Source organism: Myotis daubentonii, chromosome 18 (genome assembly GCF_963259705.1).
Source record: "Myotis daubentonii chromosome 18, mMyoDau2.1, whole genome shotgun sequence".
Lineage (NCBI taxonomy): Eukaryota > Metazoa > Chordata > Mammalia > Chiroptera > Vespertilionidae > Myotis > Myotis daubentonii.
The window spans coordinates 43,579,164-43,605,351 of record NC_081857.1 but is presented as its reverse complement, the minus strand read 5'-3'; the positions used below and the strand labels follow the sequence as shown (position 1 = coordinate 43,605,351).

The window sequence follows — 26,188 nt, the reverse complement described above, 5'->3', positions numbered from 1 at the left end:
CGGCTAATGGCCAGGACAGCCTGTGGGGGACCTCGACTGAGCTGATGGAAGGCTCGGCGACACCTGTCTTTCCCTACACGCCCCCTGGCTGAGCGTTTGCCACCGGCCCTCTCACAGGAGAGCCCTCTCTTTTCTCAGCACTCCTACAAACTGTTAATTTTTAAAAATATATATATTTTATTGATTCCCCACAGAGAGGTAGGGAGAGGGATAGAGAGTTAGAAACATCGATGAAAGAGAAACATCGATCAGCTGCCTTCTGCACACTCCCTACTGGGGATGTGCCCGCAACCAAAGTACATGCCCTTGACCAGAATCGAACCTGGGACCCTTGAGTCCACAGGCCGACGCTCTAGCCACTGAGCCAAACCAGCTAGGGCAACCGTTAATTGTTTGATATGTAAAAATATGTATATATTTCTATTCCTTTCAGAGAGGAAGAGAGAGACAGAAACACCAATGATGAGAGAGAATCATGGGTCAGCTGCCTCCTGCACACCCCACACTGGGGATGGAGTCCGAAACCCAGGCATGTGCCCCGACCAGGAATCCAACCGTGACCTCCTGGCTCCTAGGTTGATGCTCAACCACTGAGCCACGCTGGCCAGGCCACATGGTTAGTGTTTAGGCTCCGTCAGGACTCACCTCTGGGAGGCTCCCCGGGACCACCCGCACCCGGGGTCCCCTTCCCACCCCCCAGGCCATGGAGGCCGGGCAGTCCTTCCGCTGGTGCATCTTCCCTACTGGACGGCAGGCTGCCCACGAGGTGGCTCCTGGTCCCTCTGCTTTCACTCCCGCACGCGCCCCTGCACACGGCGCCATCTCATCACATGCACCCGAGAGGAGAGAAAACGTGCAGGTGCAGCCCTGGCTGGTCTGGCTCAGAGCCTCAGCCCATGGACTGAAGGGTCCTGGGTTCAATGCCAGTCAAGGGCATGAACCTCGGCTGCCGTTTCTGGCCCTGGTTGCGGTGCCTGCAGGAGGCAACCAATCCATGTCTCTCTCAGATCAATGTTCTCTCTCTCTCCCCCTCTGTTCCACTCTCTCTAAAAATCAATGGAAAAATATCCTCAGGTGAGGATTATCAAACAAAACAACACACCACGCATGTGTGGGTTGGAGCACCAGGGCGCTGGAGCTGGGACCAGTTCATCACACAGGCAGGACCTGGATGAGTCTGACCGTCCGGGGAAGGTGGGGCTGGACAGCCAGGACTTGACAAGGGGAGGACCCACCCTCAACCTTCCCTCCGCTCCAGGCCTCCACCCCTACCTCCCTCCCCGCTTAACTCTCCGCTAGAAGAAAAGAACCACAGGAGGGAAGCTAGCATCCAGGGTCCCAACCTTGGGCTCTTGGCTGGATAATGGGGGTCTCGGGGTGCACAAGGGGCCACTGGGCTCAATGAGGAGGGTCTGGGGCGCACGAGGGGTTTGGGGGCGCAAGACGGGGCACTCACCCTGTAGCCTGGGCTCACGTCCTCCATGAGCGCCGTGTTGTGGCCCTTGTGCCGCCCCTCACGCTCGCAGCGCCAGCAGATGAGCTGGCCCTCGTCCTCGCAGAAGAGGTGCAGCCGCTCCCCGTGCTCCTGGCAGGACAGCTCCAGCTGCTGCTGCTGCTCCCGCTCCAGCTGCTCCAGCTTCTGCTGCTGCTCCCGCTCCAGCTGCTCCAGCTTCTGCTGCTGCTCCCGCTCCAGCTGCTCCAGCTTCTGCTGCTGCTCCCGCTCCTGCTGCTCCAGCTTCTGCTGCTGCTGCTCAAGCACCCGGAGCGCGGCGATGAGGCTGCCCAGCTGCCTGTTGGGCCGCAGGCTGTCTCTTTGGAAGGGAGTCCCGCACTGGGGGCAGGAGAAGGTCTGCGTGTCCTGCTGGCTCCGTGGGGAGTAGGTGTTCTGCTGGTACCGGGACGAGGAGTAGGTGTTCTGCTGGTACCGGGGCGAGGAGAGGGACGGGCCCATGAAGTCCAGGAGGCAGGCCTGGCAGTAGCTGTGGCCACAGCTGATGCTCACAGGCTCGGCCATCAGGTTCAGGCAGATGGAGCAGGTGACCTCCTCCCGCATCTTCTTGCTGGCGGAGGCCGACGCCATGCCTCTGCCGGAAGCTGCAATGCCGGGCCCAGAGTCTCCCACAGCCCAGGCGGCGCACCCACCCCGGCTTCCAGTGGGCGCCCGGCTGCCAGGCCCCACGGGCCTGGAGGTCTTATCTGGAGGGAAGAAAGGTCTGGGATGTGGACGCTGCAGAGAGTGCAGCTGTGCTGTGGACTAGGGTGGGGACCCCAATTCCATTCACTAAAATGAAACAGAATTTAACATGCAGATGTAGCCGCACTGAGGATGTTTTTCCATTGATTTTTATTTTATTTTTTAAATATATATTTTATTGATTTTTTACAGAGAGGAAGGGAGAGGGATAGAGAGTTAGAAACATCGATGAGAGAGAAAAATCGATCAGCTGCCTCCTGCACTCCCCCCACTAGGGATGTGCCTGCAACCAAGGTACATGCCCTTGACCGGAATCCAACCTGGGACCCTTGAGTCCGGAGACTGACGCTCTATCCACTGAGCCAAACCGGTCAGGGCAATACAAACATTTTTTTAAATAAAGGACAGGCTGGGCTGGGCAGAGGGGCGGGTCGTGGAGGCCCAGTCAGGTGACCTCTCTCCTCCAGCCAGGACTGTCTCCCAGGAGAAGTTCCAGGCACCTGCAACCCTGGGGGACAAGGGGAGGGGGAGCAACGGGGAGAAAAGACCCCAAGGTCCTCCCAGAGGACCCAGGAACCAGAGAGCCAAGGAGGGACCCTGGGACCTGGCCCGGGGCTGCAGCTCCTGGGGAGCCAGGCCTGCCCTCCTGGGAGCGGAGGGAGGCGGGCCGGTTGCAGATCAACCTTCCTGGGACCTGACAATGGAGGGAGCACAACCAGGAATCCCTGAGACCACTGAACTCCTCTTCCTCTAGAGCCAGGGCAGCCCCCGGAGCCACAGAGAGTTTCTGCTCAGAGTCCCTTCCTGGGCGGGTGATTTCCCGGGGACACACTGGGGTCCTCTGTGGCTGGGCTGTGTCCCCAGGACAGGACCTGCCCTCCAGGGGCCCTGAGGGCCTGTCCCGGCCTCCACTCCCCCCGCCTCGCACCCAGATCTCCTGAGGTTGGATCAGCTTGGAGTTTGGTGGAAGCGAAAGTGGCCTCGGAGAAGGGCTGGGGGGCAGGAGACTGGAGGGACAGGGACCAGAGGCCCTGATGTCTGAAACACGCCCCTCCTTACTGCCCGGGTCCCCCACCGCACCCCCTTCGGTCCACACACCAGGTGTAAGGACCCTCCCTGGGAGACCCGCCCAGACCCTCCCCAGTACCTGGGCCACCACCAACACCACACACTCGCTGGAGGGAGTCGCCTGGAGCAGCCACTTCCCAAGTCCTGGGCGGGACTCAAGTAGAAATGAAACTGCCTGCTGTGGGGGGCGGGGCGCTGCTGGGTTTCGGGAGGAAACCAGGAAATGGCCCTAAGGGTTTGCACTTGGCTGGTCTGGGCCTGGCAGGGCGGGGAGAGGTGAGAGGAAGTTCTACAGCCAAGAGGAAAGGGGACAATTTCTCATCAGGACCTGGGCTCTGGGCCAGCAGGAGCGTCTGAGGTCGGGGAGGGGCTCAGCCCACAGGCCTGACTACAGCTCTTCCTGCCGTGGCCACCGACCAACCCCCTCGGGGACCTTCAGCTTCTGGGTGGATGTTATTGTATTTTTTGCTATTTTTTAGGTCCCTATGCTCTCATCACTGCTCTGAAGGGGGCGGTGGAAAGGGCTGGTGACCTCCGCCCTCATTCTCCCCCTCAGCGTCGCTCTGCAGGGTCAGACACTGTCAGCATCACCACCAGTCAGCACCCAGCTGGGAGCCGGGAGCCACGGGAGGCCCCAGCCACAGAGGGGGCGGCACTGAGAGCAAAAGGACTGTCGGACTGTTGATGTTCTTTGTGAACGGTGACGCTGAGATGAGCGTGGCGTGCAGGATTGAGTTTAGAGAAGCAGAGGGGTACCGCTCGCTCAGGCGAATAGCAAAGCCCCCAAAGCTCTCATGGCTTTTATTTGGGGAGTCCAGCAAATAACAATGGAGTACAGCAAGTGACAATGATTAACAGGCATGCTGATGAGATCATCTGAGCTAAGTTATACATGACACGATTCATTTCCTCTGTTATACAGCGACTCTTTCCACCTGCAGCAGTGCACCCTCCCTTGAACGTTCCACGCCCTCCTGGACTATTTATCACCTCAAGGAAAGTTCTGCCTCTAAACCAGGGGTGGGCAAACTTTTTGACTCAAGGGCCACAGTGGGTTCTTAAACTGGACCGGAGGGCCGGAACAAAAGCATGGATGGAGTGTTTGTGTGAACTAATGTAAATTCAAAGTAAACATCATTACATAAAAGGGTACGGTCTTTTTTTTTTTTTAGTTTTATTCATTTCAAACCGGCCGTAGTTTGCCCAGGGCTGCTCTAAACAATAAGTCCTGCTTGCAGGCTCCTGTCTTTTCTTGGCAGAATGTCCTCTTCTAGTTAACTTCATTCCGTTTGATCAGCTACATAGTGAAAGGGCGAGGGCTTTTTAATAGCCATGAAGGAATTTTAAGAAGAAAAATCCTATTTCAATACAAGTTGTTAAAGCTAAAATGGTTTCTTTCCCTTCCACCGGACCATTTGTTAAGTTTATAGGGATAGTTCAGTTGATAGTTCTGTGTGCCTAGTACGGGCCTCTAGCAACGGTGAAATAGAAATACAGTCCATCTCATGATTGAGCGTGTGGACGGAAGGGGCCACACGCTGACCTGACCAGCTCAGGGAGGCCTGCGTGGCAGCCTAGCAGACTCAGAGACCTAAAATAACCACAAAGGATGGTCTGAAATTAAACTTCAACTAAAAGCACTTATGGTGGGCAGTTATGTCCTAAGCCAGTATCTTCACTGACAAGATCAACTTTGGTCCTTACTGAGCCCATTTGCCTTTTTGCCTCTAAGATAACATTCCTTTGAAGTGTCTGGGTAACTTGTAACTTCCCTTTTTCTGGAGCCCCTGGGGCACAACCAAATGTTCTGGGCACCAGGACAGATGCCACAAATTCCTTCATTATCATGTTAATTGATCCTGCACCCACCTAAGTATGTGTCCATCATTTTACTTTTTATCCTATCACAGAGGTTTCCCCGATTCGCTTAATCCCACCTCCTTAAATCTGTCACCAATGGATTTCATGTATAAATACGGATGTAACCCTGCCATTCTCCGTAGCACTATCTCAATTCGTTGAGGTTCTGCTTCCCCGCATATGTCGACAGTTTGGCTCAAACAAACTCACAAAAGTTCTTTACAGGTTTCAATGGTTTTTTTTACGTTAACAAGCCGGAAGTTCCAAGACAAAGGGGGGAATGAAAGGGCGAAGGCTACGCCCTCCATCTTGCCCCGTATCCTCCATCTTTGGGCAGCCATGTGCTCGGCCAGGGTTCTTCCCGGAAGCCCAAGCCTCTGCTAGCTGTAAGGTCTGGGGCTGGGAAAATAGGGTCTTTCCTGGTCCCACCCGCTGAGTTGGACAAAACAACCCAGAACTGCTGAGCCAGATCCTGCTGGACAACAGCTGCCATCCTGGGACCCACCAGAGCATCCTGTTGTGCTGATGGCCAATAAATAACCACCGGAGACTTCTCAAGATAGCCAGGGTGCAGCTGCACCAACTTCCCGCTCATCAATCACCCGCCACAAGCTACCTCAGATACACCTGATTGGTCCAACAGCAGCATAAAAAATCTCTGCCAGGCATAGGCGGGTGTGACTCCCCCGGCCTGCACCTCCAGACCGTGGGACCTCACCCGAGAGCTTCCAATAAACGCGATATTTCACTCTTACCCTGCTTGTCTTGGTCAACTTATTGGCTTTGGTCAGATTAAATCTCACATCTCAGATTAAACCTTACATTAAACCTAACACTAGCCACACCCAGGATTTCTTTAAACTAACCAATGACAATCAAGGGAGGTGCTCGCCATAGATATGACCACATACTGTGTAACAAGGCACAGATTTGCGCCTGGCCAATCGGCAGGGCCCAGAGTCCCCTCTCCTTCCCTTACTCCACCCCCCTATAAAACTCCTCTTCCCATCGGGCTAGCCCTCTCTCTACCACTTGCTGCTGTGCCAGTAAGGAGGGTAGGGGAGCCAAGCCTGGGTTTGAATAAAAGACTCTCTGCTTTTGCATCTGACTCGGCTGGATCCCTGGTGGTCTATTGGGGATCTTGAAATCTGGGCATAACACATAGGACCTAGTCCATGTGTCAGGGGCTGAGCATCGACCTACCCACAAGCAAAGAGCTCACAGTTCCATTCCTGGTCACATTCCTGGGTTGTAGGCTTGATTCCCCAGTTCAGAGCTTGCAGGGGCAGCCAATGCGTGATTCTCATCATTGATGTTTCTCTCCGCCTTCCAACCTGAAATCAATAAAATCATATTTTTTAAAAAAGAACTGTCTGCCCAACCTAGACTTACTCTTTTGTTTTTTACAATCCTCACTTGCGGGTGATTTTCCATAGATTTTTTTAGAGAGAGTGGAGGGAAGGAGGGAGAAGAGGGGGGAGAGGGAGAAACGTCCATGAGAGAGACACATTGACCGAGGTTTGTGCCCGTGACCGGGAATCACACCCGAGGCCCTGAGGTCCACAGGCCGGGCTCTGTCCCTGAGCGACCCCCCACCCCCCACCAGGCTGTGTGACCCCTTCAGCTTCCTGTGGGGCAGCTCCTCCCCAGGCTTCTCCTCTCTGCCTCGCGGGTGCCCCCTGGTGGTCGGGCAGGCTCACTGCTCAGCCCTGTGACCTGCTGGGAAGGTCAGGCCACAGGGAGGTGCCCTGGGCTGAGCCCAGCAGTGAATCCACAGCCTCCTGGCTGCTCCCCGGCTCCTCCCCCCACGGGGCTCCCCGGCCCCTCCCCCCACAGGGCTCCCCAGCCCCTCCCCCACAGGGCTCCCCAGCTCCTTCCAGGCCTTGGGCTCCCTTGTGAGGACCCCTGAGAGGAGGAGGGAAGCTGGGGCTCCGCTGACTCTGCTGCCTTCTTGCCAGGACTGCAGGGCAGAGGGCCTGGACCTCACCCTGAGGCCACAGTCCCCGCCATGAGGTGAAGGTTCGCCCCTGAGAGCTCTGGGTGCGGGTCCCTGGCAGACGGGGCGGGAGAGAAGGCAGACAGGGAAGATGACATGGGTTCACCCAGCCCCGCTCACCCGAGGGTGAGACGTCCCCTTTCCCGCCCTGGAGCCAGGGCCCGAGGCCGCCTGGTGACCCCGTGCCCATGGGGGTGGCAGCTGCCGGGGTCCAGGTGACAGCCCCCTCCCAGGCCAGGGAACAGCGGGCGGCCTGGGTGCGGGGTCAGCAGGGCCAGGTCACCCGGCTGCTTATGTGACAGCCCGAGCGTGACCGTTATCGGTGGTGCCCGCGCTGACTCAGCACACGGATGTGGACGCACAGACAGGGTGTGGTGTGCCGAGGCCACAGCTACATACAGCACTTTCTTCTGGCAATTTGATGCAACAAATTGTTTTTATTTGTCCTAAGCAAGCTCAGTCAGAGGCACAAATTGCACGAATTTTTAAAGGTAAAAAACAGACTATGGACATGCCGGCTGGCACACCCAGAATAGGCAGTAAGTAGACAGAGAGATGTGAGCTGGAGCCAGCTGGTGTGGTCCAGTGGTTGAGCAGTGACCTAGGAACCAGGTCTGGGTTTGATTCCTGGTCAAGGCACAGGCCCGGGTTGCAGGCTCAATCCCCACTGTGGGGCCTGCAGGAGGCAGCTGGTCAGTGATTCTCTCTCACAATTTTCTTCCACTTCCCTGCCGGCGCTTCTTAAATGAATCCACGTATGAAACTGATCCCAGTGCTGAGTGTGCCCGTGGGTGAGGGTGGGCCTGCGCTCTCACATTTCTATATGTGTGTTTGTACATGTACTACATATACATACATGTCTACACATGCACCACAGATAAATGTACATATGTATATTAGCACACACATAATTCTACATGTATAGGCTATGTGTTCAGTTTTTTTGAACGTATGTTTACTTAGTTTTATTATTTTTTAAATTTCTTTTTATTTTTTTTAAATACATTTTTATTGACTTCAGAGAGGAAGGGAGACGGAGAGAGATGTAGAAACATTGGTGATGAAAGAGAATCATCAATCCGCTGATTCCTGCACACCCCACACTAGGGATGTGCCCGCAACCCAGGTACATGCCCTTGACCAGAATCGAACCTGGGACCTTTCAGTCCGCAGGCCGACACTCTATCCACTGAGCCAAACCGGTTTCGGCTCTTTTTTGTTTTTAATAAATCTTTATTGTTGAAAGCATCACATACGTCCTCCCCCCTCCCCCCTCCTCCCGCCCTCAGGTCACTCCTGATTGAATCCTGGTCGTCGGGATCAGCTGCAGGGAGAGGAGCACCATCCGCTGGACCCAATGGCGGTTCCGTCACAAAACAGTCGGGATCATTCTCAGGTGCTGCTTCTCTCGGATGCTGAGGTGACAGGGCCTCTCCCCCAGTCACTTGACCGGAGCTTTATAAGCGTCAAGAGCATCAGCCTCACATCAACACTGCAGGGCGCTTCCAGGGCAACATTCTCAATCGTCTGGATAACCTCGTCCATGTCCGTCCTTCCTTGTGCCTTCCAGGCATCTTCCAAGGCAGGTCCTGTCAGCTTCAGGAATTTTACTGCACAAATTAGGTTATCGTCCACAGGGTGAGAAAGGAGGGCATCCAACAACCCCCGGAGAAATTCTGTTTGAGCCTGTCCATGTGCCCCTTCGATCTCCAGCGGAAGATAAAGTTCTCCCAGAAAGAGCACCAACTCATGGAATCGTTTCCGAGCTGCTTCATCCCCCTTGGCAGCTTGACCTCTAGGCTCATAATCAGCCTGACATCTTTGAAGGAGCACATCGTAGAAGCTGCCCCTCTGTGAGCGAATGGTCAGGTGACGGGACAGGTAACCACACAGGCGAGCTCCCCCGCTGCGGAACCTAGGCACGGACGTGGCCTGTTGATAGATGAGGTCCACCAGTTCTTGCAAAGCCTCGTCCGTGGTGACCCGGCCACTCAGGGTCTCTGCAAACTGCTCCATGTCAGTTTCACAACTGCCAGGCTGCTCTGTCAGATGGTCCAAGAAATCCCAAACGAATACGGACAGAGGGAGCTCATCCTCGCAGGGACCTGGAAATTAGAAGAACCTCAAGGGTAGAATTCAGGGCGCTGGCAGACAGCGTCCTGGGGTCTCGTTTGTTTCAAGAATGTCCCCTTGGAGGGAGGGGAAGGGGCGGCTGGAGGCGGGCTCTGCTCCCAACACAGTGTCTTTAGAGAAGACCAGCCTGTGCTCTGGAGTCTGAGCCTTGTTTCAGACCAGCGATGGGAGCTCAGGGCTGTGACCATAAAGTAGAAGCGCTCCCATTTGTCCCCGATACCCATGGGGTGGAGGTTGCACTGATCTCGGTCCCCTGGGCGCTTAGCATCGCCCTCACCTACCTTGACGGATCTTCAACCTGTTCCTCAGCTCAAAGCAGACCTCGAGGACCTCGCACTCAGTCTCAATCTCCAAGGACAGGGCCTCTGGCGTCTCCAGCCGCACAGCCTGGCTCCTGGGGTAGCAGAGGCCAGAGCTGCTCAGGGGGCACCCCACGGCTCCGCACCCCACTCCCCTCGTCCTTCCTTCAGCACTCACCTGCTCAGGGCGCCCTTCACATCCTGCGGGAAACAAAGGCACAGGTGAGTGTGGGAACACCATGCTGATGGGGCTGCTGCTCCCTCCCAGAGGCACAGGGCAGGCCTGGCCTTGGGTTCAGATGGGATGGGGCTTACACCCTGGTCGGTAGGGCACCTGGATGACTCTGAAAAGCAATCCTGTTCTTTTAAATCTTAGGACACACACACTTATGGGAACAGGGGTATGTTTCTTACATGTGAACAGGGGTTACGTTTTATTAAGTTTCCCTCCCAAGCCCTGTGCGAAGTGACTGCGGGGGTGACTGAGCTGTGAGCCCAGCGAGCAGAGCCCATGAGCAGGGTCAGGCCCACCCACCAGGAGCCAAAGCTCCATCTGACCAACAGCATCTCATTGCCTGGGGACTGAGGGCAAGAGCTGATCGCTGAGACCCCCAGGGCTGCACACAGCACCCAGCCCCTTCCCTTTGTAGAGAGTGGCCATAAGGTTAAGCTCGGATCGACCTGTGGTACAGCCCTCTCAGCATAATGAAGCTGAACCTTATAGCCATCCCTAGGTCCTTCCTAGGCAGCTAATGGGCTGTGGGAGGTGCAGAAAGTGCTGCCAAAACCAGTGAAACTCACGAGAACATTGTAACTATGGGGACCACTTCCCTTGATTAGCTTTGTGCGCTCTGAGTGTAAAATAAACACTCGGCTTGCCCTGACCGGTTTGGCTCAGTGGATAGAGCTTCAGCCTGCGGACTCAAGGGTCCCAGGTTCGATTCCGGTCAAGGGCATGTACCTTGGTTGCGGGAACATCCCCAGTGGGGGATGCGCAGGAGGCAACTGATCAATGTTTCTCTCTCATCGATGTTTCTAACTCTCTATCCTTCTCCCTTCCTCTCTGTAGAAAATCAATAAAATATAGTAAAAATAAATAAATAAATAAATAAAGCAAGCTAAAAACAAAACAAAACACTGGGCTTGCAGGCCATGGCACTGTCTCTCTAATCAGAGGGCAACCTCCCACCCAGCCCCAGCCTTATTCTCTTGCCTGTCTTTTCTAATGCTTCACCATGCCCCTCAGGTTCACCCATGGCCATGCTGGCACGGCACACCCCTCTATAATCCAGTCCCCTGCACCTGCTGGGAGACAGGGCTCCATGCTTGTAAGCGCCCTGCCTGCTGGGTGGGCCGCCTTCTCAGTAAACAAATGCCTTATGGGACTCATCCCTGCATTCATGACTGGACACAGCGACAGGCAGCCGAGCCCACCAGGGGGTTTCCGGGTAACAGATGGACACCCCGGGCAACGATCCCACTCTGGTCTCTGGACGATCAGCACAGCAGGACACCTCTCAGCCTCTGAGACTGGCGCCTCCTTGCTGAGGTAATGGGGAGCCCCCGGCTGCTTAGGGGTTGAGGGAGACCCCCATCCTCCCTCTGGCCTCACCTCCCTCAGAGCACACCTGCCAGAGGCCACACGTCACAAAGCCTCTCGGCGGTGGGTGGGTGCCCGGCGCCCAGACTGGGCCCTGAGGTGGCGGCCACAGTGACCCAGGGGGCGGAGCAGCCATGAGACATGGTCACCCTGAGGGGCGCCCTCCAGTTCCACCAGCCGGACCTGGGGCCAGCACCTGGGAGGTAGGGGGAGGTTCACCTTCCTGAGGCTGGAAGGAGGCCATTCAGGCCAGGCTCACCCAGCACTCATGGGGCGGCCCACCTGGTCCCCGCCATCACCTGACCTTCAGGATCCTGTGCCCCTGGACACAGGCACGTGGGAGCGGAAGCCATCCCCTGAGCCTGTTCCAGGAGCGTCTATAGGGTTAAGCCTCAGACTGATCTGCTGGCAAAGCCACAAACAAGTCCCAGCTTAGAGGGCACAGCCCTGTTAGCATAACTAGGCTTGACCTTATGACCTCCCTAGATCTTATCTGGGAAGCAAATGGGCTGTGGGAAGTGCAGCAAGTGCTGCCAAAACAAGTGAAACTCACAAGAACAGTGTAACTATGGTGACCACTACCTTGTTTACCTCTGGCTATAGAATAAAGGCTCAGCTTGCCTCTGGATCTCTCTCTGTGGCCTCAGCCAGGCACGGGAGATCCACCTAGACCCAGGTTATTCTCTCTGTCTGTCTTTTCTACATCCTTCGCCGCCCCCTCTCAAGCTCACCGAACCCTTGGTTGAGCTGGCTCCGCACAAAGGAATCCACCCCTCTACCTGCAGGGGGATTTTGTTCTTCTTGATCCTCACCAGAGGATAATTTTCCGTTGATTTTTAGAGAGAGTGGAAGAGAGGGAGAGACAGAGAGAAACATCGATGTGAGAGAAACACACCGATTGCCTCCTGCACGAGCCCTGACAAGGACCTGGGCCAGGGAGGAGCCTGCAACCGAGGTACGTGCCCTTGACCAGAATGGAACCCTGTACCCTTCGGTCCTCAGGCTGATGCTCTATCCACTGAGCCACACTGGACTTTTGAGCCAAATCACAATTTTCTGATTTATATATAGAGCCCTGTAGACCATGGAGCCATCTTGTAGATTTTATCTGTTCAATATTCTAAAAGGAATAGGCTTACTCCAGCTGGTGTGGCTCAGTGCTTGAGCATCAACCTATGAACCAGGAGGTCAGGGTTTGATCCTGTCAGGGCACTTGTCCAGGTTGCAGGCCCAATCAATAATTCTCTCTCATCATTGATTTTTCTATCTCTCTCTCTCCCTCTCCCTTCCTCTCTGAAATCAATTAAAAAAAAATATGTTCAGAAATGATGAGAAATAAAAATAAGAGACCTCTGCCTTTGACTCCCCCACACTGATGTGCCACCACTGAGACAGGCAGGCGGTCCTCTGTTCCCACCACCACCTCCCCCCAGAGCAGCTCAGAACCCGCCCCCTTGGCTCCTCCCAGGCTCAGCCTCAGTGCAGCAGCTTCTGGGCGGAGCCCTGGCATCGCTCCTCCAGCTCCCGGATGTGGCTCTCGAGCTGGCGGCTCTGCTGGTCCAGGTCGGCCTCACTGTCCCTCAGTCTCTGCAGAGTGCGCTCTCTCTCGCTCTCCAGTCTCCACAGGTACGACCTCTCCTCCTCCCTCAGGAAGCTGCGCAGGTTCTGGAATTCCGCCCGGATTTTCTGTCTCTGAGCCTCTAACTTCTCCTACAGTCAAGAGAGGACGCTCAGCCCGGCCGGTGAGGCTCAGTGGTTGAGCGTCCACCTGTGACCCAGGAGGTCACATTGGATTCCCGGTCAGGGCACAGGCCTGGGTAGCGGGCTCCATCCCCAGTGGGGGGCGTGCAGGAGACAGCCGACCATGATTCTGTCTCCTCTTGGATGTTTCTATCTCTCTCTCCCTTCTTCTCTGACATAAATACAAATATAAAATAAAATAAAATATAAAATAAAATAAGAAAGTTGGAAACCCAGTGGGGACGGCTCTCGGGAAACAGGCATGTGATTCTGCAACTCCGACAGGCACTGGCCTCCTGGCCATTTCCTGCTGGAAGGAGGTGGGGAGGGCATGTGTTCTCATCGATGTGGACAAGGAGGGCAATGGCTTCTTCTCGGGGCTCCACCTGCTGCTCTGGTTCAGTGACACCATCACTGTGCTTGGCCTGATCAGACCCTACGCCTAAGCGCCAGGACAGACAGAGCTTGACACCAAGAAATCCCTGTTCTTTTTCTGTTGTTGTCGTTAATCCTCAGTCCAGGATATTCTCTCCATTGATTGTTAGAGAGAGGGGAGTGGCAGGGATGGAGGGTGGGGAGAGAGAGAGGAACGTCAATGTGAGAGAGACATGGGCTGTTACCTCCTGCACAGGCCCAAGTGGGTGGGACTGCACCTGAGCCCAGGGGGTGCCCTCCAGCGGCCAAGGGAAGAGCGCCCCATTCTCACCTCCCACTGGGCTATCTGCGTCGCCGTGAAAGCTTTCTGGTTCGTGCATTCCTCTTCCAGTTGCCTCAGTTTCCTCACCGCTTCCTGGAGCTTTTCCTGGAGGAAGAAATGGAGTGACCCTTGCTGACCACATCTCCCTTCTCCCTCTGACGGGAAGAACCTCAGGGCTCTCTCTGTCCCTGTCACCCTGACCCTCCTCTCGGCTAATGGCCAGGACAGCCTGTGTGGGGACCTCGACTGAGCTGATGGAAGGCTCGGCGACACCTGCCTTTCCCTACACGCCCCCTGGCTGAGGGTTTGCCACCGGCCCTCTCACAGGAGAGCCCTCTCTTTTCTCAGCACTTCTACAAACCGTTAATTTTTTTACATGTAAAAATATGTATATATTTCTATTCCTTTCAGAGAGGAAGAGATAGACAGAAACACCAATGATTAGAGAGAGTCATGGATCAGCTGCCTCCTGCACGCCCTACACTGGGGATGGAGCCACAACCTGGGCATGTGCCCCGACCAGAAATCCAACCGTGACCTCCTGGTTGATTATCGGGGTCTTGGAGCGCAGAAGGGGCACTCACCCTGTAGCCGGGGCTCGCGTCCTCCACGAGTGCCATGTTGTGGCCCTTGTGCCGTGGGTCACGCTCGCAGCGCCAGCAGATGAGCTGGCCCTCGTCCTCGCAGAAGAGGTGCAGCCGCTCCCCGTGCTCCTGGCAGGACAGCTCCTGCTCCTGCTCCCGGAGGGCGGCGATGAGGCTGCCCAGCTGCTTGATGGGCCGCAGGCTGCCTCTCTGGAAGGGAGCCCGGCACTGGGGGCAGGAGAAGGTCTCCCTGTGTTGCGGTCTCCGTGGGGAGGAGGCCGGGCCCATGAAGCGCAGGAGGCAGGCCTGGCAGTAGCTGTGGCCGCAGCTGATGCTCATGGGCTCGGCCATCAGGTGCAGGCAGATGGAGCAGGTGACCTCCTCCCGCATCTTCTTGCTGGTGGCGGCCGACGCCATGCCTGTGCCGGAAGCTGCAATGCCGGACCCAAAGGCTCCACAGCGGAGGCGGCGCCCCCACCCGGCTCTTCCTGTGGGCGCCCGGCTGCCAGGCCCCACGGGCCTTGAGGTCTTCTTATCTGGAGGGAAGAAAGGTCTGCAATGTGGACGCTGCAGAGAGTGCAGCTGTGCTGTGGACTAGGGTGGGGACCCCAATTCCATTCACTAAAAAGAAACAGAATTTAACATGCAGATGCAGCCTCACTGAGGATGTTTTTCCATTGATTTTTAGAGAGAGCGGTGGGGAGGGGGGAGACAGAGGGAGACACACACCCATGGGCTGCCTCCCACATGCACTCCGACCAGGGCCAGAGATGGAACCCGCAGCCCAGGTACGTGCCCTTGAGCGCATTCGAACCCAGGACCCTTCAGTCCACAGGCCAATGCTCTCTCCACTGAGCCGCACGGGTAGGACTGGTCACATTTCCATTGATTCATGGCCACCGGGGCTGCAGGAAGCCCCAAAAGAGACCATCCATCAGGGGGAAGCTGGTGTTGGAGCCCAGACACAGGGAGGGCGAGGGCGAGGCGGAATGCCCCAGGGACCCATTGTGTGCCCGGGGGACTCTCCCACCTGAGGAACATGAGGAATAATCGGAATAACTGGTTCCAGGGCCGTTTCTTTGCAACTTAAGGAACGGGGTGGATCAGGAAGATTCCATTGAAGCAGAGACTGTGGACCAGCTGAGCCTCTGCACCCCCAGCCTTTCCCCCGACGGCCCCCCACAGAGAACAGAGGCTGGGCAGCGGGCTCAGCAGTTAGAGAGTCCACTACGCACTGACGTGTCCCGGGTTCCATCCCGAGGTCTCTCTCTCTCTCTCTGTCTTTCTCTCTCTCTCTCTCTCTCCCCCCACACCCCCCTCCGGCTGCCCTCCCTTCCTTTCTCTGGAAGAAACAATAGAAAAAATCTCCTCCAGGGAAACCCACCAGGATGAACCCGAGGTCAACATGGCACCTGAGACCCAGTGAGTCCCTCCAGCCTCCCTCACCTGAGAGGCTCCCGGCCGGCTGGCTCAGTGGTTTAGCGTCCGCCTTTGAACCAGGAGGTCAATGTTCCATTCCCGGTCAGCGCACATGCCTGGCTTAGAGGCTCGATCCCCAGTGTGGGGCGTGCAGGAGAAACATCATCAATCTTCCTCTCTCTCCCTCTCCCTTCCTCTCTGAAATCAATACAAACATTTTTTTAAATAAAGGAAAGGCCTGGGCTGGGCAGAGGGGCGGGTCCTGGAGGCGCAGTCAGGTGACCTCTCTCCTCCAGCCAGGACTGTCTCCCAGGAGAAGTTCCAGGCACCTGCAACCCTGGGGGACGAGGGGAGGGGGAGCAAATGGGGAGACAAGACCCCAAGGTCCTCCAGGGAGGACCCAGGAACCAGAGAGCCAAGGAGGGACCCTGGGACCCTGGCCCGGGGCTGCAGCTCCTGGGGAGCCAGGCCTGCCCTCCTGGGAGCGGAGGGAGGCGGGCCGGTGGCAGATCGACCTTCCTGGGACCTGACAATGGAGGGAGCACAACCAGGAATCCCTGAGACCACTGAACTCCTCTTCCTGTAGAACCAGGGCAGCCTCCGGAGCCACAGAGAGTTTCTGCTCAGAGTCCCTTCCTGGGCGGGTGATTTCCCGGGACACACTCGGGTCCTCTGTGGCTGGGCTGTGTCCCCAGGACAGGACCTACCCTCCAGGGGCCCCGGGGGCCTGTCCCAGCCTCCAATCCCCCCCCCCCCGCCTCGCACCCAGATCTCCTGAGGTTGGATCAGCTTGGAGTTTGGTGGAAGCGAAAGTGGCCTCGGAGAAGGGCTGGGGGGCAGGGTCCTGGAGGGACAGGGACCAGAGGCCCTGGTGTCTGACACACGCCCCTCCCTGCTGCCCTTGGGGCCCCCACTGCACCCCCTCCCGTCCACACACCGGGTGTCATCGCCCTCCCTGGGAGATCTGCCCGGACCCTCCCCAGTACCTGGGCCACCAAGGATGCCACACACTGGCTGGGCTGCAGGGAGACGCCTGGAGCAGCCACTTCCCAGGTCCTGGGCGGGACTCAAGTAGAAGTGAAACTGCCTGTGGTGGGGGCGGGGCCTTGCTGGGTTTGGGGAGGAAACCAGGAAATGCCCCTAAGGGTTTCCACGTGGCTAGGCTGGGCCTGGCAGGGCGGGGAGAGGTGGGAAGAAGTCCTTCTTCTACAGCCACAGGAAAGGGGCCAAGTCCTCAGGGGACTTGGGCTCTGGGCCAGCAGGAGTGTCTCAGGTCGGGGAGGGGCACAGCCCACAGGCCCGACTGCAGCCCTGCCGGGAGCCGGTCCATCCTTGCTGTTTCAAGGGACCTGGTGTATATGGCATACTGTTCTTAATATGTTTGCTCACCTTCTTGGCGCTATGTGTTTTAACCAAGGTCACCTCTCCGAGAAAGGTTGTTTCCCCAGGTAGGGATTTTCCCCTGAAGTTAGGGAGGAAATAAAACCTCTTAACTAAGTGCCAGGCGGGTAATTAATCACTTTAACTACGAACAATCATGCTTAAACTACATAATCTTTACTCCCTGGAATGGAGATAAGAAACGCCCTAACCTTTGGAATAGAGAGTGATGGGATTGGAATCAACTGGTATAAATACAGATGTAACAAGACAACAGGACACAACTTAGATGAAGATCCTAAAAAAAAAAAAAAAAAGATCCTAGAGACAGAACTTAGATACAGAACCTACACACAGAACCTAGATACAGAACCTGAATAGAACATGGCAAGAGAACCTGACTAGAACCTGGTAACTGAACCTGGCTGGAGAACCTGGAGAACCTGGCTAGAGAACCTAGCAAGAGAACATGGACACAGAACCTGGCTGGAGATCCTAACCAGAACTTCGCTGGAGATCCTAAACAGACCTTGGCTGGAGATTGTGGCTAGAGATCCTGGCAAGGCTGCTGATCAACTCTGAACGCTGTCTCCATGTCATTCCTTCTTCGCCGACTCCGTCCACACCTTTGGGGACCCCTGGATCTGCTGGGGCTGGACCCCAATACAGCTCCATCTGCCAAGGCCACCGACCTTGGGTACCCTCATCTTCTGGGCGGATGTTATTTTATTTTTTGCTATTTTTTAGGTCCCTATGCTCTCATCACTGCTCTGAAGGGGGCGGTGGAAAGGGCTGGTGACCTCCGCCCTCATTCTCCCCCTCAGCGTCGCTCTGCAGGGTCAGACACTGGTCAGCACCACCACCAGTCAGCACCCAGCTGGGAGCCGGGAGCCACCATGGGGGCGGCACTTAGAGCAAAAGGACTGCAGGGCCCAGCCCGTGTGTCAGGAATTGAGTGTCCACCTACCTACAAGCCAAGAGCTCACAGTTCCATTCCCGATCACAGGCCCGGCTTGGGGGCTTGATCCCCAGTAGGTGCCGTGCAGGGTCAGCCAATGGATGATTCTCTCTCAAAATTGATGTTTCTCTCTCTCCCTTCCTCTCTGAAATTATTTTAAAAAAACATATTTTTTTTAAAAAGGACTGTCCGCCCCACCTAGACTTACTCTTTTTTCTCCAATCCTCACCCAAAGATGTTTTTTCCATCGATTTTTTAGAGAGAGAGGAAAGAAGGAGGGAGAAGAGGGGGGGAGAGAGAAAGGTCCATGTGAGAGAGACATTGACCGAGGTTCGTGCCCTTGACCGGGAATCACACCCGAGGCCCTGAGGTCCACAGGCCGGGCTCTGTCCCTGAGCGACCCCCCCCCCCCCCCAGGCTGTGACCCCTTCAGCTCCCTGTGGGGCAGCTCCTCCCCAGGCTTCTCCTCTCTGCCTCGCGGGTGCCCCCTGGTGGTCGGGCAGGCTCACTGCTCAGCCCTGTGACCTGCTGGGAAGGTCAGGCCACAGGGAGGTGCCAGGGCTGAGCCCAGCAGTGAATCCACAGCCTCCTGGCTGCTCCCCGGCTCCTCCCCCGACAGGGCCCCCCCCCCCGCCCCTCGCCCCACAGGGCCCCCCGACCCCTCCCGCCACAGGGCTCCCCGGCCCCTCCCCCCACAGGGCTCCCCGGCCCCTCCCCCCACAGGGCCCCCGGCCCCTCCCCCCACAGGGCTCCCCGGCCCCTCCCCCCACAGGGCTCCCCGGCCCCTTCCAGGCCTTGGGCTCCCTTGTGAGGACCCCTGAGAGGAGGAGGGAAGCTGGGGCTCCACTGACTCTGCTGCCTTCTTGCCAGGACTGCAGGGCAGAGGGCCTGGACCTCACCATGAGGCCACAGTCCCCGCCATGAGGTGAAGGTTCGCCCCTGAGAGCTCTGGGTGCGGGTCCCTGGCAGACGGGGCAGGAGAGAAGGCAGACGGGGACGATGACATGGGTTCACCCAGCCCCGCTCACCCGAGGGTGAGACGTCCCCTTTCCCGCCCTGGAGCCAGGGCCCGAGGCCGCCTGGTGACCCCGTGCCCATGGGGGTGGCAGCTGCCGGGGGTCCAGGTGACAGCCCCCTCCCAGGCCCGGGAACAGCGGGCGACCTGGGTGCGGGGTCAGCAGGGCCAGGTCACCCGGCTGCTTATGTGACAGCCCCGAGCGTGACCGTTATTGGCGGTGCCCGCGCTGACTCAGCACACGGATGTGGACGCACAGACAGGGTGCCGTGTGCCGAGGCCACAGCTACATACAGCACTTTCTTCTGGCAATTTGATGCAACAAATTGTTCTTATTCGTCCTAAGCAAGCTCAGTCAGAGGCACAAATTGCATGAATTTTTAAAGGGAAAAAACAGACTATGGACATGCCGGCTGGCACACCCAGAATAGGCAGTGAGGAGGCAGACAGAGATGTGAGCTGGGAGCCAGCTGGTGTGGCTCAGTGGTTGAGCACTGACCTATGAATCAGGAGGTCAGGGTTCGATTCCCGGTCAGGGCACCGGCCCAGGTTGTGGGTGGATCCCCAGGGTGGGGCCTGCAGGAGGCAGCTGGTCCGTGATTCTCTCTCACAATTTTCTTCCACTTCCCTGAAGGCGCTTCTTAAATGAATCCGCGTATGAAACTGACCCCAGTGCTGAGTGTGCCCGCGGGTGAGGGTGCGCCTGGGCTCTCACATTTCTATGTGTGTGTGTTTGTATATATACACACATATATGTACATGTCTACACATGCACCATAGACTGTACATAGAATGTACAACATAGTATGTACATATGTATATTCAGACATACATAATTCTACATGTATAGGCTATGTGTTCGCTTTTTTATATTTATGTTTTTATTTAGTTTTATAATTTTTTTAAATTTCTTTATATTTTTTAAAATATATTTTTTATTGACTTCAGAGAGGAAGGGAGAGAGAAGAGAGATAGAAACATTAATGACGAGAGAGAATCATGGATCCGCTGCCTCCTGCACGCCCCGCACTGGGGATGGAGCCCGCAATCCGGGCCTGTGCCCTGACCTGGAATCAAACCCCGACCTCCTGGTTCATAGGTCGATGCTCAACCACTGAGTCACACAAGCCAGGCTTCCAGTGACCTTTAGAGAGAGGAAGGGAGGGGGAGAGACAGAGAGACACACACACCGATTGGTAGAGGGACCTGCCCTTGGAATGGAACCTGGGACCTTCCGTCCACAGGCCGTCCCTCTGTCCACCGAGCCAAACCGGCCGTGCAACACAGTTTATTTTAGTTCATTTTACTGTATTTTTTAAGTTCCAGGGAATAGAGTTTATTGTGGCAGGGAGTGTCACACACGACTGAAGGTGCGGACATTGGTAACATCACTCTGCGTCCTCCATCGGGTACAAGTGTGACAGGTTTCCTGCGTCCGGTTCCCACCATCACCTGCACGGCTTCCTCACTCTGACCCGTGGACGTTTAACCCGACGGCTTCTGCTGACGCTCTGGTTCCAAACAAAACTGTGCATAAGCTTCTGGGTCCACCTCATCGTCAATATCATCCAAGTACGGTCACCACCCCGGACACACCTGCTCCATTTTCTTCACAATCTGGAAAAAGAGCCTTTTCTTTCAAGTCACTCTTTTTTGTTTTTAATAAATCTTGATTGTTGAAAGTATCACATGTGTCCTCCCCCCTCCCCCATCCCCTCCCGCCCTCAGGTCACTCCTGATTGAATCCTGGTCGTCGGGATCAGCTGCAGGGAGAGGAGCACCATCCGCTGGACCCAATGGCGGTTCCGTCACAAACAGTCGGGATCATTCTCAGGTGCTGCTTCTCTCGGTGCTGAGGTGACAGGGCCTCTCCCCCAGTCACTTGACCGGAGCTCTACAAGCTTCAAGAGCATGTGCCTCACGTCGACACTGCAGGGCGCGTCCAGGGCGACGTTTCCAATCCTCTGGATAACGTCGTCCATGTCCGTCTTTCATTGTCCCTTCCAGACATCTTTCAACTCGGGCCATGTCCAACTCATTAATTTGTCTGCACAACTTGCATTATCATCCACAGGGTTAGAAAGGAGGGCATCGCACAGCCCCCGGAGAAAAGACTGAATAGCTCTTTGAAGCTGTCCAGTTTCTTCGATCTTCAGCCAAATATGAAGTTCTGCCATAAAGAGCACGAACCCATGGAATTGTCTCCGAGCTGCTTCATCTCCTTTGGCAGCTTCATTTCTAAGGTCATATTGAGTCTGTAGTCTTTGAAGCAGCACTTGGCGGAATCGGGCCCTCTGTGAACTCATGGTCAGGCGACTGCACAGGTATTTACACAGGCCAGCTCCCATGTTGCTGAAGTCTGGCACGGACGTGGCCTGTTGATAGATGAGGTCCACAAGTTCTTGCAAAGCCTCGTCCGTGGTGACCCGGCGACTCAGGGTCTCTGCAAACTGCTCCATGTCAGTGTCAAAACTGCCAGGCTGCTCTGTCAGATGGCTCAAGAAATCCCCAACAAATACGGACAGAGGGGGCTCATCCTCGCGGGGTCCTGTGTAATTAGAAGAACCTCAAGGGTAGAATTCAGGGCGCTGGCTGACAGCGTGGGCGTTCACAGGGTAGGGAGGACCACCTGGGCTTTAGCCATCTCAGAATCTTGGACCCCCAGTTCTGCTGGGGAATGTGATGCTGGGGTCTCCTGTGTTCCTAGAATGTCCCTCAGAGGGTTGGGAAGCGGTGGGTGGGCACTTCTTCCTGGGACCCTCCCCCACGGGCCCACAAAGGGACCCCGTGGGCCGTTCCCACCCCACTCGTGGGCCCTGGGTGGCTTTCGGGGCTCTGGGCTGGAGGGGGACCTGCCTCCCAAAAAAGTTTATTTGGATAAGAGCAGCCTGTGCTCTGGAGTCTGAGCCTTGTTTCAGACCAGCGACGGGAGCTCAGGGTTGTGACCATAAAGTAGAAACCCTCCCATTTGCCCCTGTGACCCATGGGGTGGAGGCTGCACTGAGCTCGGTCCCCTGGGTGCTTGGCAATGTCCTCACGTACCTTGAAATTTCATGAACTGTTTGCTCTGGTCAAAGAAGAGCAAGGGGAACTGGTACTCCGTCTGAATCTCCAAGGATACGACCTCCGGCGTCTCCAGCCGCACAGCCTGGCTCCTGGGGGAGCAGAGGCCAGAGCTGCTCAGCAGGGCACCCCGCGGCTTCGCACCCCACTCCTCTGGCCCTTCCTTCAGCACTCACCTGCTCAGGGCGCCCTCCACGTCCTGCGGGAAACAAAGGCACAGGTGAGTGTGGGAACACCATGCTGATGGGGTGCTGCTCCCTCCCAGAGGCACAGGGCAGGCCCGGCCTTGGGTTCGGATGGGATGGGGCTTACACCCTGGTCGGGAGAGCACCTGGATGACTCTGAAAAGCAATCCTGTTCTTTTAAATCTTAGGACACACACACTTATGGGAACAGGGGGTGAGTTTCTTACATGTGAACAAGGGTTACATTTTTGTTAATTTTCCTTCCCAAGCCCTGTGCGAAGTGACTGGGGGGGTGACTGAGCTGTGAGCCCAGCGAGCAGAACCCATGAGCAGGGTCAGGCCCACCCACCAGGAGCCAAAACACCATCTGACCAACAGCATCTCATCGCCTGGGGACTGAGGACAAGAGCTGATGGCTGAGGCCCCCAGGGCTGCACACAGCACCCAGCCCCTTCCCTTTGTAGTTCGGTCCCTGCACCTGCTGGGAGTCAGGACTCCATGCGTGTAAGCACTCTGTCTGCTGGGTGGGCCGCCTTCTCAGTAAACACCTTATGGGACTCATCCCTGCCTTCGTGACTGGACACAGCGACAGGCAGATGAGCCCACCGGGAGTTTCTGGGTAACAGATGGACACCCCGGGCAACGATCCCCACTCCGGCCTCTGCAAGGTCAGCACAGCAGGACACCTCTCAGCCTCTGACCTGGCGCTTCCTTGCTGAGGTGCTGGGGAGCCTGTAGCTGCTTAAGGGGGTGGGGAGCCCCCCACGCTCCCTCTGGCCTCACCTCCCTCAGAGCGCACCTGCCAGAGGCCACCTGTCACAAAGCCTCTTGGTTCTTGGTGGTGGGTGGATGTACGGCACCCAGACTGGGCCCTGAGGTGGTGGCCACAGTGACCCAGGGGGCGGAGCGGCCATGAGACATGGTCACCCTGAGGGGCGCCCTCCAGTTCCACCAGCCGCACCTGGGACCAGCAGCTGGCAGATGCGGGAGGTTCACCTTCCTGAGGCTGGAAGGAGGGCCCATCAGGCCAGGCTCACCCATCACTCATGGGGCGGCCCCACCTGGTCCCCGCCATCACCTGACCTTCAGGATCCTGTGCCCCTGGACACAGGCATGTGGGAGCAGCAGCCATCCCCTGAGCCTGTTCGGCCGAGGAACCCACCCCCTCTACCTGCAGGGGATTTCATTTTTCCTTATTCTCACCCAAGGATAATTTTCCATTGATTTTTAGGGAAAGTGGGAGGGGGAGGGAGAGACAGAGAGAAAAATTGATGTGAGAGAAACACATTGATTGCTGCCTCATGCATGAGCCCCGACCATGGCCTGGACCAGGGAGGAGCCTGCATCCGAGGTACGTGCCCTTGACCAGAATCGAACCCAGGACCCTTTGGTTCTCAGGCTGATGCTCTATCCATTGAGCCACACTGGAGTTTTGAACCAAATCACAATTTTCTGATTTATATATAGAGCCCTGTAGACCATGGAGCCACCTTGTAGGTTTTATCTGTTCAATATTCTAAAAGGAATAGGCTTAGACCAGATGGTGTGGCTCGGTGCTTGAGCATCAACCTATGAACCAGGAGGTCAGGGTTTATTCCCTGTCAGGGCACATGTCCGGGTTGCAGGGCTGGTCAATGATTCTCTCATCATTGATGTTCTATCTCTCTCTCCCTCTTCCTTCCTCTCTGAAATCAATAAAAAAAATACGTTAAAAAATGATAAATAAAAGAAATATGCCTTTATGCCCTAGCCAGTGTGGTTCAGTGGCTAGAGCGTCGGCCTGTGGACTGAAGGGTCCCAATAGCAATTCCTGACAAGGGCCCACGCCTTGGTTACGGGCTTGATATCCAGCAAAGGGTTGGGGCACCTGTGGAGGCAACAAATCAATGTGTCCCTCTCCCATCGACATTTCTCTCTCTCTCCCTCTCCCTTCCACTCTCTCTAAAACCAAAGGAACAATATCCATAAATGAGGATTAACAAAATAACTAAATAAGAATAAGAGAAATCTGCCTTTAAGTCCCCCACACTGATGGGCCACCACTGAGACAGGCAGGCGGTCCTCTGTTCCCACGCCCCCCACCTCCCCCACCAGCAGCTCAGGCCCGCCCCCTTGGCGTCCTCCCAGGCTCAGCCTCACCTGCAGCAGCTTCTGGGCGGAGCCCTGGCATCGCTCCTCCAGCTCCCGGATGTGGCTCTCAAGCTGGCGGCTCTGCTGGTCCAGGTCGGCCTCACTGTCCCTCAGTCTCTGCAGAGTGCCCGCTCTCTCGATCTCCAGTTTCTGCAGGTTCAAACACTCCTCCTCCGTCACGGTGCAGCACAGGTTTTGAAAGCCCACGCGGATTTTCTGTCTCTGAGCCGCTATCTTCTCCTACAGTCAAGAGAGGACGCTCAGCCCGGCCGGCGGGGCTCAGTGGTTGAGCGTCCACCTGTGACCCAGGAGGTCACATTGGATTCCCGGTCAGGACACAGGCCCGGGTTGCGGGCTCCATCCCCAGTGGGGGGCGTGCAGGAGGCAGCCGATCCATGATTCTCTCTCTTCCTGGATGTTTCTATCTCTCCCTTCCTCTCTGACATACATACAAATATAAAATAAAGTAAAGAAGGTTGGAAAACCAGTGGGGACGGCTCTCGGGAAACAGGCATGTGATTCTGCGGCTCCGACAGGCACTGGCCTCCTGGCCATTTCCTGCTGGAAGGAGGGGGGGGAGGAGATGAGTTCTCATCGATGTGGACAAGGAGGGCAATGACTTCTTCTCCGGGTTCCATCTGCTGCTCCGGTTCAGTGACACCATCACTGTGCTTGGCCCGATCAGACCCTACGCCTAAGCGCCAGGACAGACAGAGCATGACACCAAGAAATCCCTGTTCTTTTTCTGTTGTTGTCGTTAATCCTCAGTCCAGGATATTCTCTCCATTGATTGTTAGAGAGAGGGGAGTGGCAGGGATGGAGGGTGGGGAGAGAGAGAGGAACTTCAATGTGAGAGAGACATGGGCTGTTGCCTCCTGCACATGCCAGACTGGGTGGGGATTGCACCTGAGCCCAGGGGGGTGCCCTCCAGCGGCCAAGGGAAGAGCCCCCCATTCTCACCTCCCACTGGGCCATCTGCATCGCCATGAAAGCTTTCTGGTTCGTGCATTCCTCTTCCAGTTGCCTCAGTTTCCTCACCGCTTCCTGGAGCTTTTCCTGGAGGAAGAAATGGAGTGACCCTTGCTGACCACATCTCCCTTCTCCCTCTGACGGGAAGAACCTGGATGTCAGGGCCCGGGGCTCTCTCTGTCCCTGTCACCCTGACCCTCCTCTCGGCTAATGGCCAGGACAGCCTGTGGGGGACCTCGACTGAGCTGATGGAAGGCTCGGCGACACCTGCCTTTCCCTACACCCCCCCTGCGCCCTGGCTGTGCGTTTGCTACGGGCCCTCTCACAGGACAGCCCTCTCTTTTCTCAGCACTCCTAAAAACCATTAATTTTTTTTTTAAAACGTGTGTATACTAGGAGCCCAGCACATGAAAATTCATGTACTGGAGGGAGGGTCCCTCAGCCCGGCCTGCCCCATCTCACAGTCCAGGCGCCCTCAGGGGCAGAGGTGACCCGGCCATAAGGGGATGGCGACGCCCCATCACATGTCTGCTGCTGCCACTGCCGGCAGCGCAAACCTCGGGTGGCCCTGGGCGGTGGAGGGGTGAAGAAATGAGGCACCGCCATCATTTAGGGCAGGGAGGTCAATTAGCATATTCTCTACTTATTGGCTATGGGCGCTGTCATCTTTGTGATGGTGTGATGGTTAATTAGCATATTCCCTCTTTATTACATAAGCTATATATTGATTTCAGAAAGGAAGAGAGTGACACAAACACCAATGACAAGAGAGAATCATGGATCGGCTGCCTCTGCACGCCCCACACTGGGGATGGAGCCCGAAACCCAGGTATGTGCCCCGACCAGGAATCCAACCGTGACCTCCTGATTCCTAGGTCGATGCTCAACCACTGAGCCC

General features: G+C 56.3%; 2 protein-coding genes and 1 pseudogene across 15 annotated transcripts in view; all 3 read right to left on the bottom strand.

Annotated features, from left to right (window-relative positions):
- Nucleotides 1-26,188, bottom strand: part of LOC132220812 (E3 ubiquitin-protein ligase TRIM38-like) — a 45,335-nt gene that overhangs the window by 17,742 nt on the left and 1,405 nt on the right. For 2 of the 14 annotated variants that reach the window (XM_059674427.1, XM_059674425.1), the window contains exon 1: nucleotides 3,342-3,521. Coding sequence is in view for 10 of the 14 variants with exons in the window: in XM_059674433.1 (XP_059530416.1) it covers nucleotides 1,457-1,645; nucleotides 1,760-2,080 (510 nt within the window). In the remaining 4 variants the exon portion in view is untranslated. Of the gene's footprint in view, nucleotides 1-1,456; nucleotides 1,646-1,759; nucleotides 2,282-3,122; nucleotides 3,199-3,341; nucleotides 3,527-9,728; nucleotides 9,752-13,596; nucleotides 13,693-16,576; nucleotides 16,672-24,330; nucleotides 24,562-25,281; nucleotides 25,378-26,188 lie in introns of those variants that run through there. The other 12 variants (XM_059674422.1, XM_059674421.1, XM_059674440.1 and 9 more) reach the window with 11 other exon arrangements.
- Nucleotides 7,934-26,188, bottom strand: part of LOC132220813 (E3 ubiquitin-protein ligase TRIM11-like) — a 32,080-nt gene continuing 13,825 nt past the window's right edge. The window contains 4 exon segments of the mRNA XM_059674441.1: nucleotides 7,934-8,527; nucleotides 8,529-9,223; nucleotides 9,533-9,645; nucleotides 9,729-9,751. Coding sequence (XP_059530424.1) covers nucleotides 8,222-8,527; nucleotides 8,529-9,223; nucleotides 9,533-9,645; nucleotides 9,729-9,751 — 1,137 coding nt within the window. The 3' untranslated portion in view covers nucleotides 7,934-8,221.
- LOC132220872 (polyadenylate-binding protein-interacting protein 1-like) lies at nucleotides 20,256-21,738 on the bottom strand (annotated as a pseudogene).